The following is a 19,140-nucleotide window of genomic DNA, read 5'->3' as shown; positions in this document are numbered from 1 at the left end:
GGCTGGAATAGTTTCCTTCCCAGGGTGTGTGTGTGTGTGTGTGTGTAAATAGCTTGTTTGAGTTTGTTTCATGTTTTGCTTTATAAACATTAACATTGTTTCACAAAGGATTATATGACTGTGTGTAGTGGTGTGCATGGTCCAGAATTCCCGCGGTCCGGCACGGGGGGAGTTTCTCTTTAAGGGTGGTGGTGGTAGTACTTACCCCCCCCTCCGCCGCTCTTCCCCCTCTGGCGCTGGCGGTTTTCAAAACGTTCTTGGGGCGGCAGAGTTCCTCCCTGCTGCCCCTGCCCCCGTCGTAGTCCTTGCTAGCTTAAAAGTAGGCAGAGCTGGTGGCGCGCATGTGCTCTTTGCGGCGTGCGCACTTGTCTCTGCCGCTGGCGCGTGCCGTGCAACATATGTGGCACACTCTCACCAGCGGCGGAGACGAGCACGCGCACTGCAAAGGGCGCATGCGCGCCAACAGCTCTGCCTACTTTTAAGCTAGCAAGGACAACAACGGGAGCAGGGGCGGCAGGGAGGAACTCTGCCGCCCCAAGAACGTTTTGAAAACCGCCAGCGCCAGAGGGGGAAGAGCGGCGGGGGGGGGGGGTAAGTACTACCACCACCACCCTTAAACAGAAACTCCCCTTCCGAACCAAACCGTGGGAATTCTGGACCGGTCCGGAGGCCTTGTCAATGGCCTCCGGACCGAACCATGCACACCACTAACTGTGTGATCAAGCTGTGCATAATGGTTCTTCATTATAGCCAGCATTATGGGGAATAATATGAGAAATACTACTATAATAACTCATTTTCTGTCTTTATCCCTGTTTTTGCTAATGGACAGGAGTCCATTGGGGTATATGTGTGTCTTATACATGTATACCCCTACACAAACAACACACACACACACACACACACACACACACACACACACACACACACTGTACTATGGTTGTGAGCAAGTTAAGGGAGTTAGCCATAAGTGGTGACCATCACTGTTGAGTACTTCACAGTGCTGTTGTGTCCAATGCGCCTTGCTTCAGTTAACACCAACAGATGCCTACATATAAGGGTGCATGGTGCCCTTCCCTCTTGGACGTCACACTGGGGGAATAACACTTTTCTGCCCTACCTCACTGTGTGCGTGCGCACGCACACACACACAAGAGAAAGACAGAGAATGATGCAAGTGTAAATTTGTTGGGGTGTGTGTGTGTGTGTCTGTGATTTCATTTGGGATCAATGCAGTGAAAATTTACACTAGAATCAATTCTAGTGGGGTAGGCTGGGAATGTTGGTGGGTTCTTGAAAAATCCAGCAAATAAAGGACGCTATAGCTGCAGTTTAAACAATGCAGTAGCAGCAGCTATTCTGTGAGGGGCGAGTAGAGCAGGGTGAATCTCATTTGAGCAATATTCCCAGGAAAATGGCATGAAGGGTTGTCATGCAGTTCCCTGAATGGTTCTTTGAACTGCATGTGAATGAACTGGCACTGGCCAACCTTTTCTCCACTTTCAGCAGTGCTATCTATATGCAGTGTTTGGCAGGATGATGCTGAATATGGTTGCTGTCATCTGAAGAGCAGTTTACAGGATTGTGATGCGAGTAATTTATGGCTGCTTGTTCTTTTGCAAGTCAGTAGTTCTTCTTTCAAAACCTATGCCTATTTTTGAAAAATATATCATGATAATGATTTTGGCTGGCCACCCTGGACCTGCCATAGACGGAAGGGCTCTGTTTCCTAACCCAGTAACGTTGTATTACAAGAGTTGACACCCTTATACACAAGAGCTGCATTTTGTATCACAGAGATATGAGGGTCTCTCTACAGAGATCTTTCTTTTTTCCTAATTATAATTCCCCCCCTGTATTAAAATGTAGAGTTCACTTTGAATTTGGGAGTGGATTTCAGACGCCTTTGACATTTTCTGGTTTGAGAAATGTGTGTGTTAATAGTGTCTTTCAAATTCAACCATTCTTAAAGCAATCCAATTTTGAATGTTACTTTATTTAAAATGTTTCCATCTCTTCTTAAAAGACACAAATTGTTTCTTAAAGTCAAAGAGGATTATGGTTAACTAGCTGGAAAATATTTCAAAACCAACAGCAGATATTGTTGTAGCCACAGGTTTGCATACATTGGAGTTCCTAGCACTCCCTCTTCTGGTCTTACTCCTATTGGCTGAAGAACTCTACAGCCTCGGCTCTGGAAACTTTACAGTGTTGCTAAGGAAATATATTTTAATTAGAAGCATGCTTTTTAAAAAACTGGAATGAGAAAAAATCGCTTTTCTAATCAATTGTTCCTCACAATTAAAACTAAAACTTGTATTGCTTTAGTAAATTATTTCTGATTGCCCTTCAGGGTCTGTGGATGCTGCAAAATTATTGCCCTATTGTTGATGCCATCTCAACAATAGCAAAGATGGCATCCTAATCCTTTTAATAAAATTACTTTCCAGCAACCAGAGACGTTTTTGATCCTCTGTGTGGCTTATCTTTATAGTACACATGTTTCCAAAACCAAGGGAAAGTCTTCATCTTTCAGAAATCGGGTTTTAATAACCTTGGGGAGATTCCAAAAATTAATCCCTGCCACATAAACAACTTTACAAAAAATGGAGAAGATGGCTGCGGATTAATTTTTAGCTGAGCAAATGCTCTGTGACAAGTTCTGATCTGGTTTACAAATAAGTATTTTTGTTCCACTGGTAATACGGATAACACCTCAGTGGGGGAGGTAGGGTGGATATCTAAATCTGCTAGGCCTGTTCACTTCCTCCAGCATAGTTTCATTCTGCTTACTTTACATTATATAGTCTATTAGAGAAATGCTGCACTAATGAAAGGTTTGAGATGAGAATAAAAGAATTGGTGGGATTTTTAGCATTTCCTACAGGGGCGTAACAAGGCTGGAGTGGGCCCAGAGACAAAATTTTAAAATGGGCCCCTCGCTGATACACACACACACACACACACACACACACACACTTCACAATATATAGTCATGTGACTTGCCTCTGGGGGGCCCCTCAAGGCATGGGGGCCCCCAGGCAGCTGCCTCCCCTTGCCTAATAGTAGTTACGCCCCTGATTTCCTAAACTATTATGCATTTAAAGTGTTGAGAAACAAAAGTAGTAATGTCGGAAAGTGTTCTGCTGCTGTTGCTGATTTTATTATTATCTTGGCATGTTTTCTCTCTGTTGTCTGAGCTATATTTTTCATCTTTAAACCAGGATAATGGTAGGTAATATTCTTCCTTAATGTTATACATTTGAACTCAATATCTTTACAAGATTGGCACTTTGAGAAAACCACTCTGCACACTGCTGTTTTGCACTGCAGTCTCTCTTATTTAACATTATGCAGTTTTGTTAATGCAATACTTACTGTATTTGATCTTTTTATTGCTTAGTTCTTTCTGTAAATCTTTTGAATGGGAAAGATCTATTTCAGGGGCATAGCAAGCCTGTGGCAGCCTGTGTTGCTCCCCATCTCCAGCCACTACTATTTGTTTGGGGCTGGTGGTGGCTGTTCTTTGCTTTTCCTTGCCTTGCCCAGTTAGAATGTCTACCAAAAAGGAGGGAAGGTACCACCAAGTCTGGGAGGATGCCAGCATGGCTAACAAGTAAAGCCAAAGAAGCTGTAAAGGGAAAAATAACTCATTCAGAAAGTCCTGACCAAATGAAGAGAACAGAAAGAAACACAAACTCTGGCAAAAGAAATGCAAGGAGACAGTAAGAGACATGAAAAGAGAACTTGAGAAACATTTAGCTAAAAGCATCAAGGGGAATAACAAAAACTTCTTTAAATACATCAGAAGCAGGAAACCTGCCAGGGAGGCCGTTGGACCATTAGATGATGAGGGAGAGAAAGGGATGATTAAAGAGGATATGGAGATTGCAGAGAAGTTAAACAAGTTCTTTTCATCTGTCTTCATGACAGAGGATACTGATCATATACCTGTGCCTGACCCGAACTTCTCAGAGACAGAGGCTAAAGAACTGAGTCAGATAGATGAGAGATGCTGTTCTAAACTGTCTGAAAAAATTAAAAACTAATAAATTGCCAGGGCTAGATGGTATCTACCCAAGAGTCCTGAAATAAGTCAAAGTTGAAATTGCTGACCGCATTGCAAAAATATGTAACTTATCCCGACAATCAGTTTCTGTACCGGAGGACTGGAAAGTAGCCAGTGTAACACCAATTTACATCAAAAAGGCTTGGCTCTGGTTTTGAGAGGTTTCAGCGAGTGCTGGGCTCCCAGCCTAGCTGGGGACACCCCTCCTTGACTCTGCAAGTAGAGAGAAGCCATCCCACCACGCTGCAAACATGGCGCTGGCTGGATTTCACTTCCAAATGGCATTTGATAACATGACCACGCCCCCTGAGTCTGACATTAGATGCAGGGGGCGTGGCAGGGGCTCCAGTGGGCCTAGGTTCATTGAATTCTTCGCACAATGGTGGCGCTACTCCTGATCAGGGGCCTAGAGCACCTTCCTTTCGAGGCAAGGCTGGGACTTTTTAGTTTAGAAAAAAAGACATCTGAGGGGAGACATGGTAGAGTTCTATAAAATTATGCATGGTGTGGAAAGAGTGGATAGATATTTCTCTCTCTCTCATAACACTAGAATCAAGGTTCATCCCATGAAACTGCCAAGGTATTTAGGACCGACAAAAGGAAATACTTTTTCACACAATACATAATTAACCTATGGAATTCTCTGCCACAAGACGTGGTAAAAGGCACCTATCTGGATAGCTTTAAGAAAGCTTAGATAAATCCATGGAGGACAAATCTATCAATGGATACTAATCTGAGAGCTATGCGCCACCTCCAGCCTAAGAAGCGAGATGCCAATCATCATCATCATCATTATTATTATTATTATTATTATTAATAATAAATAACAACAATAAACTCTATTTGTTGGCTACCCTCAAACAAATTATTCTCTGTGTGGCTTACAACACAAAGTTTGTGTAAATACCAGTTGCAAGGGGAGCAACAGCAGGAGAGAAGGTATGCCTTCATCATCTCCTGCTTGTGGGTGTCCTGAACAGGGGCGTATCTAGGGAAGGGCAGGCAGGGCACGTGCCCCGGGCGCCACTTGAAGGGGGCCGCCATTTTTTAAAATTAATTTTTTTGAAAAAATGTCCACCAAAAACAAAATGGCCACCGTGCATGGTCAAATGGCCTCTGTGAGGCCCTAGGCCAGGCCAGGCCATGCAGAAGTGGCAAGTTTGTTTCCAGCAGCCATTTAAAAAAAAATATTTTGAAAAATGAACACTGCACATGCTCAAATGATCCCTGCAAGGCCGTAGAGGCCAGATGGGAGAGGGGGAACCTTTGCAGACACCCCCACGGCCTTTAGGAGGCCCCCCAAAGGGGCTACAGGTAAAACAATTTTTTAAAAAAACTTTACTATAATATAAGTCACTGTACACATATTCAGATTGGCACTATGTATAGAGAATCAGGGCTTGTGAATACTGAGCTGAAGCTTATGAGCTAGGATTGTATTCATTTGCTCCTACTTTGCTTTAGGGGTGTGCAATTCGGGTATTCGGTGATTCGGTTCGGGACCCAAACCGAATCACCCCTGTTCTGTTTTGTGCCTGAATATGGGCCACCCAAATCACCCTTGATTCGGTTCAGATTCGGATTTAATCTGAATCCGAATCGATTCGGGGGGAAGGGGCCCAGGGGCAAAATTTTGGGGTGGAGTCCAATGGGTGGAGTCTACCACCCCAATTTCAGGGGAATTGGGCAAAGGGCTGATTTTTGGGGAATTTTTGAAGTTTTAGTGACTTTGGGGCAGTTCAGGGGCATAGCATGGGATCTGGGCAAAAGGAGTGGGGTGGGGTGGTAGTGCCTAATGGGTGCAGACTACCACCCCAATTTCAGGGGGATTGGGCAAAGGGCTGATTTTTGGGAAATTTCTGAAATTTTCATGTCTTTGGGGCAGTTTGGTGACAGAAAGTGGATCTGCCCCAAAAGAGTGGGGTGGGGTGGTAGTGCCTAATGGGTGGAGGCTACCACCCCAATTTCAGGGGGATTGGGAAGAGGGCTGATTTTTTGGGAATATTTGAAGTTTTGGTGTCTTTGGGGCTGATTGGGGGCAGAAAGTGGATCTGCCCCAAAGGAGTGGGGTGGGCTGGTAGATAGTGCCTAATGGGTGGAGGCTACCACCCGTCCCCAATTTCAGAGTGATTGGGCAGAGGGGTGAATTTTGGTGAATTTCTGAGGTTTGTCTTCATAAGGTGAAGTGTGCTAAATTGATTACTTCCTCATATTCATAGTAATTGAGAGTGTGAAAAAGTGAAAGTGGGGTCATGAGAGTTATTTAATTGAAAAAAATCTCATTTGCTATGATAGAATGAGAATTCACACCTCAGAAAAAACTTCTGAGGCCCACTGGGAGTTTCTTGCCCTCTTTCTCTCATTTTAACTGTCTTTCTGAAATACTAGAATATATTCCAAGCAGTAACACAGTTTACTCTGCATATCCTTTAATTATTTTCAGAGAATCTGGGGAAAGTCAAATTCTCCATTCATTTTTAAAACTTATGTAATAGTGACACTACAATGCACAGTAGAGAATTAGACAAGCACTTCTGTTTAGTTTTCCAAGTATACTTCCACATAGTATTTGGGTATTTCATGAGCCCCAGCATACTGAAATTTGTAGTTTTCCAGCATGTTTTGGTCTGGCTACATCTACTGCTAAATAGTTTTTGAAACACTAAAAGATTAACAAGCTTGACTTGTATTTTTTAGCTGATATTACGGTAAAGTTATCTGAAAGATTGGTGTCAGATGTTTGGACAGGGGGCACAATTTCAGTGCTTGCCCTAGGTGCTATTTTCCCTAGATACGCCTCTGGTCCTGAAGGCATCTGTTGGGCCACTATGTGAAATAGGATGCTGCACTAGATAGGCCTTCAGTCTGATCTAGCAGGGCTGTGCTTATGTTCTTATGGTGTCTTGATTCAAGGTAGAGAGTTAATTTTGCAATAATTAACAGCAGAGAATAAAACTCACAACTTGTTCTCTAACCCAAGACAAACTGCGCTACAAAAGAATAAAAATATTTTGACTATTTATTCACACAAACAATAGTAGCTGAGTGGCCATTGTTGATATTGTTATTTCTAAGAAAATAACAATAAAGCTCAAATAATGAAAAGTTAAAAAGCTGGATGCATGTTGATGTCGTTCTTCTTCATCAGCTTTTTTAATTCAATACATCACATGTAAACCGCCTTGATCCATTTTTGGAAGGGCGGTATATAAATAAAATAAAATAACTGTTTGTTCCTGTTAATTTTCAGAGCAAGATTAATGTATTTAACCCTGCTAACGCCTGCTAACTTGGCAAAGAGTCACCTTTTAATGTGGTGATTCTCTTTATTTAGCAGGGGGAGAGTAAATGGCTCTATCCACCCCCAGCACAGTACCTCCAGTGACTGTTGCTGGGGTCTACCTTATGTTTCTTTTTAGATTGTGAGCCCTTTGGGGACAGGGATCCATCTTATGTATTTATTGTTTCTCTGTGTAAACCGCCCTGAGCCATTTTTGGAAGGGTGGTATAGAAATTGAATGAGTGAATGAATGAATGAATGAATATTTTTTTCCTAGCTCTAACATTTAACTCCAGTTTAAGAAAATATGCAGACTACTGCTGCTCCGAAGTGGAGAGGGAGACGTTTTATGAATATCCCCTCTGTAATATGGGTGAAACCTTTTGCAGAATGGCAGAATGGCTCTCTCCCTGGCACCCATTCAAACTGAAGGCAATGCTTATTGCAGTTGCTCTGAATTGACTTCACAATGGTATTGACTGACTGCATGGCATCATGCCAAATCTGGCAACATGGCACCAGGACATCAGATTCACAACATAATCCTCTTCAGCTGGGACCAGAGTCTCAAGAACAAGCAGAGGTAATTAAATAAATGGTGCCAGAACAGCAGCCAAGCGGGATGACAATATCTTTGAACTGCCATGGAGAAAATAATTGGAGTTTATTGTATAGGGAACTTATTGGCCACACCAAGCCCCCACTTTAGGACAAAAAATGTTTGCTGGAGAATACTTGACACAGCCTTAAAGTAATCACATTTGCATTCATACAGTCATGTTTGTAGATTTTTAAAGAATAAAGAACTTGTTTCACCTTTCCCCAAGGACCAGAGAACTCTTGTGAGAGGAGAGATTTGTGGAGTCCTTGGCAGCATATATTGGAGGGAGGCACGCTGAGAGCGTCTGGGAGATCAAAGAGGGTGAAGAGAAGAGGGAGCTAAATCCTGTCAGCTCCCTAACCTCTCCTGACGAACAACAGCCCTCTCACCCTGCCTGCGCATTTCTGTCCTGACCGAGGAGGTTTGTTTTTGCAGCCCCAAACCTTCTGAAGGACTGGCTTGGGATTGCTGCCCTATTCCACCTGTGCCTTCTCTCTGAGTGCTTGACATGTTTCACTTGTCCCCAAGGACCAGAGAACTCTCATGAGAGGAAAGATTTCTGGAGTCCTTGGCAGCATATATTGGAGGGAGGCACGCCAGAGGCGTAGCCGGTGGACTGCCTGTAGGTGGCCGCTGAAGCCGGCCGCCCCTGCCAAAGGGGGCCAGCCTTTGGTGCTGGGCCTTCAGTGTGGGACTGAGGTCTGGGTTGGGGGGGGGAGTTATAAGGTGAGGTTGGAGGTCTGGGTTGTTTGTTATTAATTCTCCCTTCATTGGGTTGTGCCTGGCCTTCTGTTGTCATGGGTTCTCTTGGGCAGAATAATGCCGGGTGTGTGTCCAGTAGCTCTAGGGCAGTTATTACTGTTGTGGTGGGGAATAGAAGAATTGGCATTGGCAGAGCAACTGGCCGTTACAGGGGAAGGGAAACCAGTAATTTAGTTACTGTTTCCATTTCTGGCTGCCCTGTCAGCTCTCAGGGAGCAGTTCCAATTTCCCACAAACCTAGTTTTGCTCCTTTGCAATGCCAGGTCAGTTCAGAATAAGACTGAAATCATCCATGACTTGATCATGGATGAGGGAGCCGACCTGGCTTGTATAACTGAAACCTGGATGGGGGAAGCTAATAGCCTAGTTTGGGCCCAGCTTCTTCCAACAGGCTACTCTGTTGTGGAGCAGGCTAGGGGATGTGGGCGGGGTGGGTGGGTGGAGTGGCTGTTTTGCATGATACCATTTCCCTCACCAGGGCCCTTGTGCGACAGTTGACTTACATTGAGTGTGTCTTTCTAAGGCTGGCAACTAGGGATAGATTGGGGATTCTGTTGGTGTACTGTCCATCCCGCTGCCCAACCGACTCCCTAATTGAGCTGACAGTGCTGGTCTCGGAGTTCATTCATTCATTCGATTTCTATACCGCCCTTCCAAAAATGGCTCAAAAATAATAAATAAATAAGAGTTGGTGTTGGAGTCACCCAGACTTTTGGTTCTGGGTGACTTCAATATCCATTGTGAGGCTGACTTGTCTGGTGCGGCTCAGGAGTTCATAGCGGCCATGACAACTATAGGCCTATCCCAACTAGTTTCAGGACCAACTCATGTTGCCGGCCACACACTTGATTTGGTCTTTTGTTCGGATCAGGGGGGTCTTCCATGGGTGCAGGATCCTGTGGTTTCCCCATTGTCATGGACGGACCACTACCTGGTTAAGGTTGGTTTCACTGCCACAACCCAGCCCTGCAGGGGTGGAGGACCTATCTATCTATCTATCTATCTATCTATCTATCTATCTATCTATCTATCTATGCATTTTTATACTGCCCCAACCCAAGGTCTCAGGGCGGTTTACAACAAAACAAAACAAAACATTAAAATCAATTAAATACTAAAAACAGTTTAAAAAAATAATAAACAATCCAAAGTTTAAAAAGTTAAAAAGTATTTATTTCTTTATTTCTTTAGAAATTTATTTATTTCTATTAAGATGGTCTGCTGATCTATACCTTTAGAATTCAAGGTCTTCTCACACTCCTTTGTAACATTTCACCCAGAAGCTGAAAATTTTGATGCTTGCTTCCTTAGAGGGGATCATGCTCAGAGAGTGATGAGTAAGCCAGATCAGTTGGATCGATGAGTCACAGCTGCAGCATTTAGGAGTTGAGCAGGAGATGCCTTCCAAGATGGAGTCCAGGGTTAACAATGAAACTGAAACGTGAGAGACTTGGGCCAGTATGCCTAGTAACTCCAGATCAGCAGTTTCCCCCACACATGAATTTTGCCATCTATCTTGCCAGTCTTCCTCTTCTAGTGACTCACTGCTGAAATCTTTCTCCCAGTTACTCATATGTGTTTTATTTCTTCAATGTCCCACTTGATTTGTCTGCTGATGATTTCAGCTTCCATTATGACTACAGTCTGTTTGCTTTCATGCATACTTCATTTCTTCAGTTCTCAGACCAAGAACCATTTTGCAGGCATAACCCAAGCTGCATGTGCATATATAAACTCTAACCTGAGCATCTTGACTTGTTCTCAAGTGGGAGGGCAATTTTGCTTCTTCATTGATTTTACTGATGCCTGTTATGAGCAAGTAGAGCACTTTGTCTCAGCCCATGATAAATTGTGTGTGCTTTGTTGTGGGCTGCAGCTCACCAGAGGATTATGTAGGAACAACAAACCTGTTTCACTTTGCTCAAAAGCTTTCATGAGTGACAGGGACCTGCGTCACCTTAGATGGCTTTAACACTGTCTGGTATATAGAAACAGACTTTTGATATATCCTTTGAAATTATAGTGACACATACTTATAAAGCAGAGGGATCAGTTAGGCGAAGGAGGGAGTGTGTGTGTGTGTGTGTGTGTGTGTGTGTGTGTGTACGTACACACACATACACACACACACACGGCTTTAAAGCAAGCCTTTAAAATTATGTTTTTTGGGTGGGGATAGCCAACAGGAGCTGGGCAGTATCTGGTTCGGCAAATGCCATCCCTTAAGGGGCGAAGGTGTAAAAGCAGACAGAAGGATGTGCTTGTCAGTCAAAGAGATCAAATGGCGAAAGAAAGATAGCACGTACCAGATAAGAGATTCTGCATATAGGTGCTTCTATGCCAATGCCAGAAGCCTCTGAGCCAAGATGAGTGAGCTGGAGTGCTTGGTTGCTGTTGAAAACTTAGATATAGTGGACATAATGGATACATGGTGGAATAGTGACAACCAGTGGGACATGGTTATTCCTGTATATAAACTCTATAGAAAGAACAGGGAAGGGTGAATTGTGAGTGGAGTAGCACTGTACGTGAAAGAGGGGTTAGAATCCAACAAGCTAGGAAACCTAGACGGACCATAGTCCTCCATAGAAACTCTGTGGGTGACACTACAAGGCCTGGAAGGAAATGTGCTTCTAGGGACGGGCTATTGCCCTTCTGATCAAAATGCTGACAGTGACTGGGAGCTGCAGAAGGAAATCAGGGAAGCATCTAAGACAGAAAGAATTGTAATAATGGGTGAATTCAATTACTGTTGATGAAACTGCCTTGAGGGTGTTTGGTTGGCACCCCCAGTTCGGGCGAATATGGGGAATTTAGCTCAAAAGGTCTCTAAGCCTGCCATCACATATAGCGTCGCCAGATACTTTGTGGCTGCGATCAGCATTTGTCAGCGGATGACAGGCAGTGAGTCCTATCAGCCTTAATCTGACCCTTGGTGACTCTGGGCAGACCCTACAATTGCTTACGCGCCTCTCTTTTCTTCTCATGTCTTTTAAGCTTTTTACATCCATTTTTATGCCCACCCCCTTTTTATGCCTTTCATGTATTTTTATGACGTTTATTATTTCTCAGGCTTTTAAGCCCTCGTGCTTTGGGTGTATTATCAACTATTTTAGTATTGTTAGTCCTTTTAGTACTAATATGTACCATTTTATATGTAATCACTTTTTATCTACTCTCACTTTTAACATGTAATCACCCTTAGACTTTATGCTGGTCTATGACCGTAATAAAGATTATATAGATCAAAAGGGGAGATAGCTCAAAGTCAGCCTTAATTTGTGCAAGCCTTTGCACTCAATAAAGTCGGCTTGAGAAAGAGGTTTTACTTAACAAAAAAGAGTTTATTTACAGAAATATAATTTACTAGGTGGTCCTAGCGTAAAAGCAATGCAAATATGTTTAAAAATAGACTATTGTAAGGCACATTTAGCTTAAAGTTCCAAATTATGTGTAAATTCCCGGGTTAGAGAGATACTTTAAGAAAGAGGGGCAAGATTTCAGAAATAAAAGAAAGGGATAGATTCAGCCCTGAAGGAGCCGGGCAAGAGACTATATCACCTATCCTGAAGAGGGGAACACCAAGGTGGTCTGCTGGAGCTTCTTGTTGCAGTCCGATGGGGTCCCGAGTGGGAGGCACTGAGATGTTTCGCAGTGGGAGTCAAAGGTATAATAAATACATGAGGAAGCACACTGGGGTCGTGGAGTTAGGGATACTTTTAACCCAAAACATGCCTTGAGGGCATTTTTCTTTTTTCATATTTTGCTAAATAGGGTAGCCCATACCGGCGTCTTCAGAATGCATTGTGTCTAATCGTCCTTCCTGAGTACAAAGGTTTGTGAATCGCCTGTTGTATTCAAGGCTGATTGTGAGGACAATTGGAGTGTGCAGGATGTAGAGAGGATCCTGTCCTGGGAAGGGCTTCCCAATAGTTCTATCAAGAGTTTCGATGGGCACCTCTTCAAAGTTACATCACTGACTCATCCCTATTGTAATGGAGTCTGCTGTCTTATCTGCCTTCGCTTTCTGGCCTGAGTGCTTCCTTAACAACAGGTGTTATCTCTCTTGTGAGAGGAAGAGGGGAGTTTAGATTTCATTCAAAGTTCAGAATGATCTTTAATGTCATACACTTGCAGAAGCTAGTTCTGCAGTCTGTTAGCCAGCACCCCTCAAAGAAAGAGGGAATGTGGATCTAATCCCCTTTCCAATTTGTGGGGCTTGCAGCCAAATCTAGGGATGACCAGTTCACTGCCAACTTAGTGACTTGTCCCCATGTATAGCATAGACTGGGAGCTCACTTTGTGGTGCAACTCCTGAGCATAACAAAAGTGCAATCTTCAAACCTGGAGATGCAGTTGCAACCAGAGAGGATCTAGGAGTAGGCAGAATAAGCTCAGCTGGTAACATTACTCACACATAGCCTGGCTGAATTCACATTCAGGTAATGACAAAGAGGCCAAATTTCTGGATACGTTTAATGATTGTGCCCTGGAACAGTTGGTCATGGAACTAACCAGGGAGAAAGCAACCATGGACTTAATCCTGAGTCCAGGGTGCACAGGACCTGGTGTGAGATGTCAGTGTCATGGAACCTTTAGGGAACAGTGACCATAGTGTGATCAAATTCAGTATACATGTGAGGAGAGAATCACCAAGGAAGTCTAACAGACACTTCAGAAGATGAAAGTTCTCTAAAATGAGGAGTTTAATAGAAGCCCAGCATCATAAAATGTATACCAAAAAGGAGGAAAGCTACCACCAAGTCCATGAGGATGCCAGCATGACTATCAAGTAAAGTGTAGGAAACTGTAAAGGGAAAAAAGAATGATTTATAATAATAGTAGTAGTAGTAGTAGTAGTAGTAGTAGTAGTAGTAGTAGTAGTAGACAGTTAAAAATCAATGGCAAGACATTTGGACAGGTTAGCATTAGAAGAGGTATTTTCTAAGGGGACTCACTATCTCCTCTGTTGTTTGTAATCGCCATGACTCCACTTTCACAAATACTAAACAAAACAGGCCTCAGATACCAAACATCGAAAACATCAAGTAAAATAAACCATCTGCTCTACATGGATGATTTGAAGTTTTATGGAAAGTTCCAATCAGAAATCGAATCACTGCTAAACACTGTCCGTATATTCAGTAGCGATATAACAATGGAGTTTGGACTAGACAAGTGTGCTGCATTAAAAATGAGCAGAGGAAAAATAAGAAAAACAGAAGGAATACAACCACCCAATGGAAGCAACATCAAGAACCTGGAAGAGAAAGAACATTACAAATACTTGGGCATTCTCCAGGCTGATAACATTGCACACACTGAAGTTAAAAGAAAAATTGGAAGTGAATACATCAGGAGAGTTAGAAAAATCCTAAAGTTCAAACTCAATGGTGGGAACACCATACAAGCCATAAACACCTGAGCTATACCTGTTACCAGATACACTGCAGGAATAATAGACTGGACCCAGGCAGAGCTAGAGACGCTAGATCATAAGACCAGGAAAATAATGACCATCAATCATGCTCTGCACCCCCGCAGTGATGTAGATAGGCTATACCTCCCTCGCAGCTCAGGTGGAAGAGGAATGCTGCAAGTCCATCAAACAGTAGAGGAGGAGAAAAGAGGCCTTGAAGAATATATCAAGGACAGTGAAGAAGATGCACTTCAAATGGTCAATAATGCAAAACTATTCAACACCAATGAAACAAAGCAGGTCTACAAGAAAGAACAAGTCAAGAACCGAGCAGAAAAATTGAGAAATAAGCCACTGCATGGTCAATATTTATATTGCACAATATAAGTGGAAAATCAGACATCACCAAGACCTGGCAACGGCTTAAGAATGGCAACTTGAAGAAAGAAACAGAGGGTTTAATATTGGCTGCACAAGAACAAGCACTAAGAACAAATGCAATAAGAGCAAAAGTCGAAAAATCAACAACAAACAGCAAGTGCCACCTTTGTAAAGAAGCAGATGAAACAGTGGACCACCTAATCAGCTGTTGTAAAAAGATCGCACAGACTGACTACAAACAAAGGCATGACAAGGTAGCAGGGATGATACACTGGAACATCTGCAAAAAAATACAAGCTACCTGTAGCCAAAAACTGATGGGACCATAAAATTGAAAAAGTGGTCGAAAATGATGATGCAAAAATATTATGGGACTTCCGACTACAAACAGACAAACATCTGCCGCACAATACACCAGATATAACTGTAGTCAAGAAGAAAGAAAAACAAGTCAAAATAATTGACATAGCAATACCAGGGGATAGCAGAATAGAAGAAAAAGAAATAGAAAAAAATCACAAAGATCTACAAATTGAAATAGAAAGGCTGTGGCAGAAAAAGAACAAAATAATCTCAGTGGTAATTGGTGCCCTGGGTGCAGTTCCAAAAGACCTTGAAGAGCACCTCAACACCATAGGGGCCACAGAAATCACCATCAGCCAATTACAAAAAGCAACTTTACTGGGAACAACCTATATTCTGCGACGATATCTATAACAGCAACAAGATTGACAATAAAATTCAGCCATCCCAGGTCCTTGGGAAGGACTCGATATCTGTATAAAACAAACCAGTCAATAACACCTGTCTGACTGTGTAAATAAATAATAATAATAAATTAATAAAATAAGAATTCCTTCAGAAATTGGGAGGCCCAAATGAAGAGAACAGAAAGGAACACAAACTGTTGTAAAAGAACTGCAAGGAGAAAAAATTCGTGAAACCCCCCCCAACAAACCGAACTGGAGGGGCGGGTGGTTCACGGATTTTTAAAAAATTATTATTTTTTTAACCTTTAGCCTCTTTGGGAGGCTTCCTCTAGTCTGTGGAGGTGTGTGTGTGTGTGTGTGTCCGCGAAGGTTCCCCCTCCCCCCGCCGGGCTCGGTCATCACTGCCATGGCCCATTCAGGCCTCCGTATGTAGGCACAGGGTCCATTTTGTCCTCCGCCGTGCATGCGCAAATGGCCTCTGTGAGGCCTAGCATGGCCCAGGGCCTCGCAGAGGCCATTTGTGCATGTGCGGTGGACATTTTTTTTTAAAATATGGCTGCCACACGAGTCTATAGAGGCCCGAAAGGGCCTAATCAAGCAGCCGAACAGGCCATGGAGGTGATGACCGAGGCCGGCGGGGGGAGGGGGAACCTTCGCTGACCCCCCCCCCATGACCTAAAGGAAGCCCCCTGAAGGTGCTAAAGGTATTTTTTTTTAATTAAAAAAACCCATGAACCCCCCCAACCATTGGGTGGGAGGTTCGGTCCGAATTCAGACTGAACTGGCGGTGGTTCAGTTCTACCCCGGAACCATCGAACCGAACCGGTTCAACGTAGAACCAGAACCACCTCGAACTGTATGCACATCCCTAGTAAGAATATAATTTTTGTTATCTTTTAGTTCTGCAGTCGATATTTTGTAGAGGAGCGCGGGCGTGGGGGAGACATGTTGGTTGAAGGAATTCAGGTTGATGTATACAGATTGTATTAAGAATCTTTGTATTTGCTGGGTTTGATTATCTTATTTTTCTTTTTTCTCTTTTCCTTTTTCATTTTTTCTGTTTCTCTGTTTATATCTTTGATAAAACAATAAAAAATATTTTAAAAATCAACCAATTGCCCCAATGTCTTGAAATGTGGGTAGTAGTTGGTAACCATGGGGACCTACCCACCACCCAAGTTGGAGGCCCTAGGACCTTTATAAGTGGTCCAAATTGATCCAGATCTGTATAAAATCAAATCCAAATCTAATCTTGAGTGATTCGGTGGAACAGATTTGGACACAAAACAAATAATGGGTGATTCGAATCAGGCATAAATCAAATCAAAAAAATAAATTTGTGCACGTCCTACCTGCCACAAGATGTGGTGATAGCCAGCAGTCTGTATGGCTGTAAGAGGGGTTTAGATAAATTCATGGAGGACAGGAGGACAGATCTATCAATGGTTACTAGTCTGATAGGCCACCACCAGCCTCAGAGGCATCTGGTGGGCCACTGTGTGGAAGAGGATGCTGGACTAGATAGGCCTTGGGCCTGATCCAGCAGGGCTTTTCTTATATAATGCTTATATTAAGCCATATCTTGAATCCTGCAATTATTTCGGAATCTGGGATTAATTACTGCACTGGGGAATGGGAAATATGTTGTATAGATTTTTCCACTTGTAATTCTTAAGGTGAATGAAAATGTACATTATGTGAACAATTTGCTGAATGAATATTTCTTTCTTCTAGAATGTCGAGTAGTGAAATCCACTTCCTATACCAAAATAGCTTCGACATCACGTAGGAGCACTACCAAGAGCCCAGGACCATCTAGACGCAGCAAATCTCCAGCATCTACCAGCTCAGGTAAAGCAGTTTGTATAAACTTACATAAATAGACTGTTGAAAGCAAGCTTTCAAAGTTTCTCTTTCTCTCTGTTTTTTGTTAGTGTGTGCGGAGGAAGAAGTATTGGGTCACTTATTTATGCAGTATCTGTAACCTGACTACAGCTTTTAAACCGTGTTAGTAATTCCCTACTGAAATAGCTGAGTAACTGATGAATTTTTATTTCTTGTGTGCCATACTTTCTATTGGTCAATCAGATCATTAGAAATAGACCAAAAAGGACAATTGGGGATTTTTAAATGCCGTATGGTCACATTTTGCCTACTAGGAACTGTGAAACAGCCACATATATCGTTTTTAAAAACATTGGGCTGGTTTGTTTCCTTTTCTTTGTAATAAAAACTAAGAAAATTAGTTAAAATTAATGTACAAACACTGTAGTGAAGGTAAGATTTAGGAAAGCTACCACATTAGGTCTTTCCAGGTGACAATAAAATGTTCAATGTTCAGATCTTTCACCAAGTTTCAAATGTGACCTTACTCCCTGTTCATAAGGTGCTGCAAGTTTTTGACGCTACTTCTCAGCATGATCTTATCCTCTGTATACACGGCAAGCAGGGACCTCACACAATTTTTATAGCGCCACCTGCTGGCCAGTTCTTGCATTTTGAGAAGAATGTATCCTTTTTCTTTACCGCTTTTGTGGCAACTTAGGGAAAAGGTGGGTTCATCTGGAAAGACCAATTGTTTTCTGAATTTTAAGCATTTTTTTTTAAATTGACCTCTGGAAAATACTTACTTGGGTCACTCTACAACAGTACCAACAATTTATTTTGAGAGTGAACTTGAGTTGATGGGACAGGTGGAGAAGCAGCAAATCAACAGAGTCACACTCCCTCTATCAGGGTGACCGAGGCAGTTTCCATCCCATATTTAAGTCGGAAGCCAGACTGGAAAGGATTTTAGTAATCAGATTCATCCAGGACTGCCTGGAGCTGAGACACCACAACACTCCCCAACACCTTGCCCAAGAAGGGGAGGTTTGAAACTGTTCATAAGTTTTTAAAGTCATCTGGGTCCAATGAGGGCTTTTTAGGAGGGGCCTAATGACTGTCTCCTTTGGTGAGGGGGTACGTCTGCTCTAGAGAGGCATTCACTACCCCCACCAGCCATGGGCCCAGTCCCTCTCTAGAAGCCTTCACCAAGCATGAAGGGCAAGGGTCGAGGACACACGTGGTAGACCCAGCGTTCCAAGCAGCTTGCCCACCGCCTCAGGAAACAGTCTGAAAACCATCCAGTATAACAAGACCAGATGGTGCATTGGCAGCATATAGTTCCTGTGCCGCAAAAATCTTAGCAACTAAGTCAGAATGGATACGAGCAATTTTATCCACAAAATATAATGCAAATTGGTCACATCTGGCTGCCAAGGGTTCTGTTTGATGGTCTTTGGGGTCCTCACCTAAGAGGACCCAAACCACTCGAAAAAGCTCAGCTGGATGACATTGAGCAGACACGATGGTGGCAGAAAAGTAGGGTTTCTTCTCTGCCATCACTACTATAGAGTAGGCCCTAATATGAGCTCTAGCCTGTGTTCAGTCACATTCATTCTGAGTTTTTTGCCAGCGCTGCTCAAGCTGTGTACCAGCCTGCTTCATTGTCAGCAATTCACCTGTATACCAGGGAGTCGCTTGGACTCGGCAGGTAGGGAGAGGCATGACCATGTCAATCGCCTGACCCATCTCCTCATACCAAAAGGAGACCAGGGCATCAACAGGATCATCCATTCTCTCAGCAGGAAACTCTCCCAGAGCCATCAGGAATCCATTAAGATCCATAAGCCTCCAAGGGCGGACCATCCTATCTGGTCCCCAAGCCCTGCGGAGGTGTATTGGGTCCACCCTCAGTTCAATCACAAACAAGAGCCTTTGTGCTCTCACCAAGAGGCTCACACCCCTGCCTCAGCTTGCTTTTAAATAGCAGTGACCTGGAAGGGGTGGATCAGAGGCAAACAATCAGGGTCCTGCCCATCAGAGCTCTCTTCCCATTTACTTCTGTTGCTAGCGGTGCTAGGTTTAATCCCT

At 43.2% G+C, this 19,140-nt stretch overlaps 1 protein-coding gene across 4 annotated transcripts in view; it reads left to right on the top strand.

Moving 5' to 3' along the window:
• DCLK1 (doublecortin like kinase 1) overlaps positions 1-19,140 on the top strand; it is a 399,204-nt gene that overhangs the window by 244,348 nt on the left and 135,716 nt on the right. For all 4 annotated transcript variants that reach the window (XM_053305405.1, XM_053305407.1, XM_053305404.1 and 1 more), the window contains exon 5: positions 16,960-17,076. In XM_053305405.1, the coding sequence (XP_053161380.1) occupies positions 16,960-17,076 (117 nt within the window). The remainder of the gene's footprint in view (positions 1-16,959; positions 17,077-19,140) is intronic.

Source organism: Hemicordylus capensis, chromosome 3 (assembly GCF_027244095.1).
Source record: "Hemicordylus capensis ecotype Gifberg chromosome 3, rHemCap1.1.pri, whole genome shotgun sequence".
Lineage (NCBI taxonomy): Eukaryota > Metazoa > Chordata > Lepidosauria > Squamata > Cordylidae > Hemicordylus > Hemicordylus capensis.
Note: the sequence above shows the minus strand (reverse complement) of the source record. Positions and strands in the feature narration are given on the sequence as shown.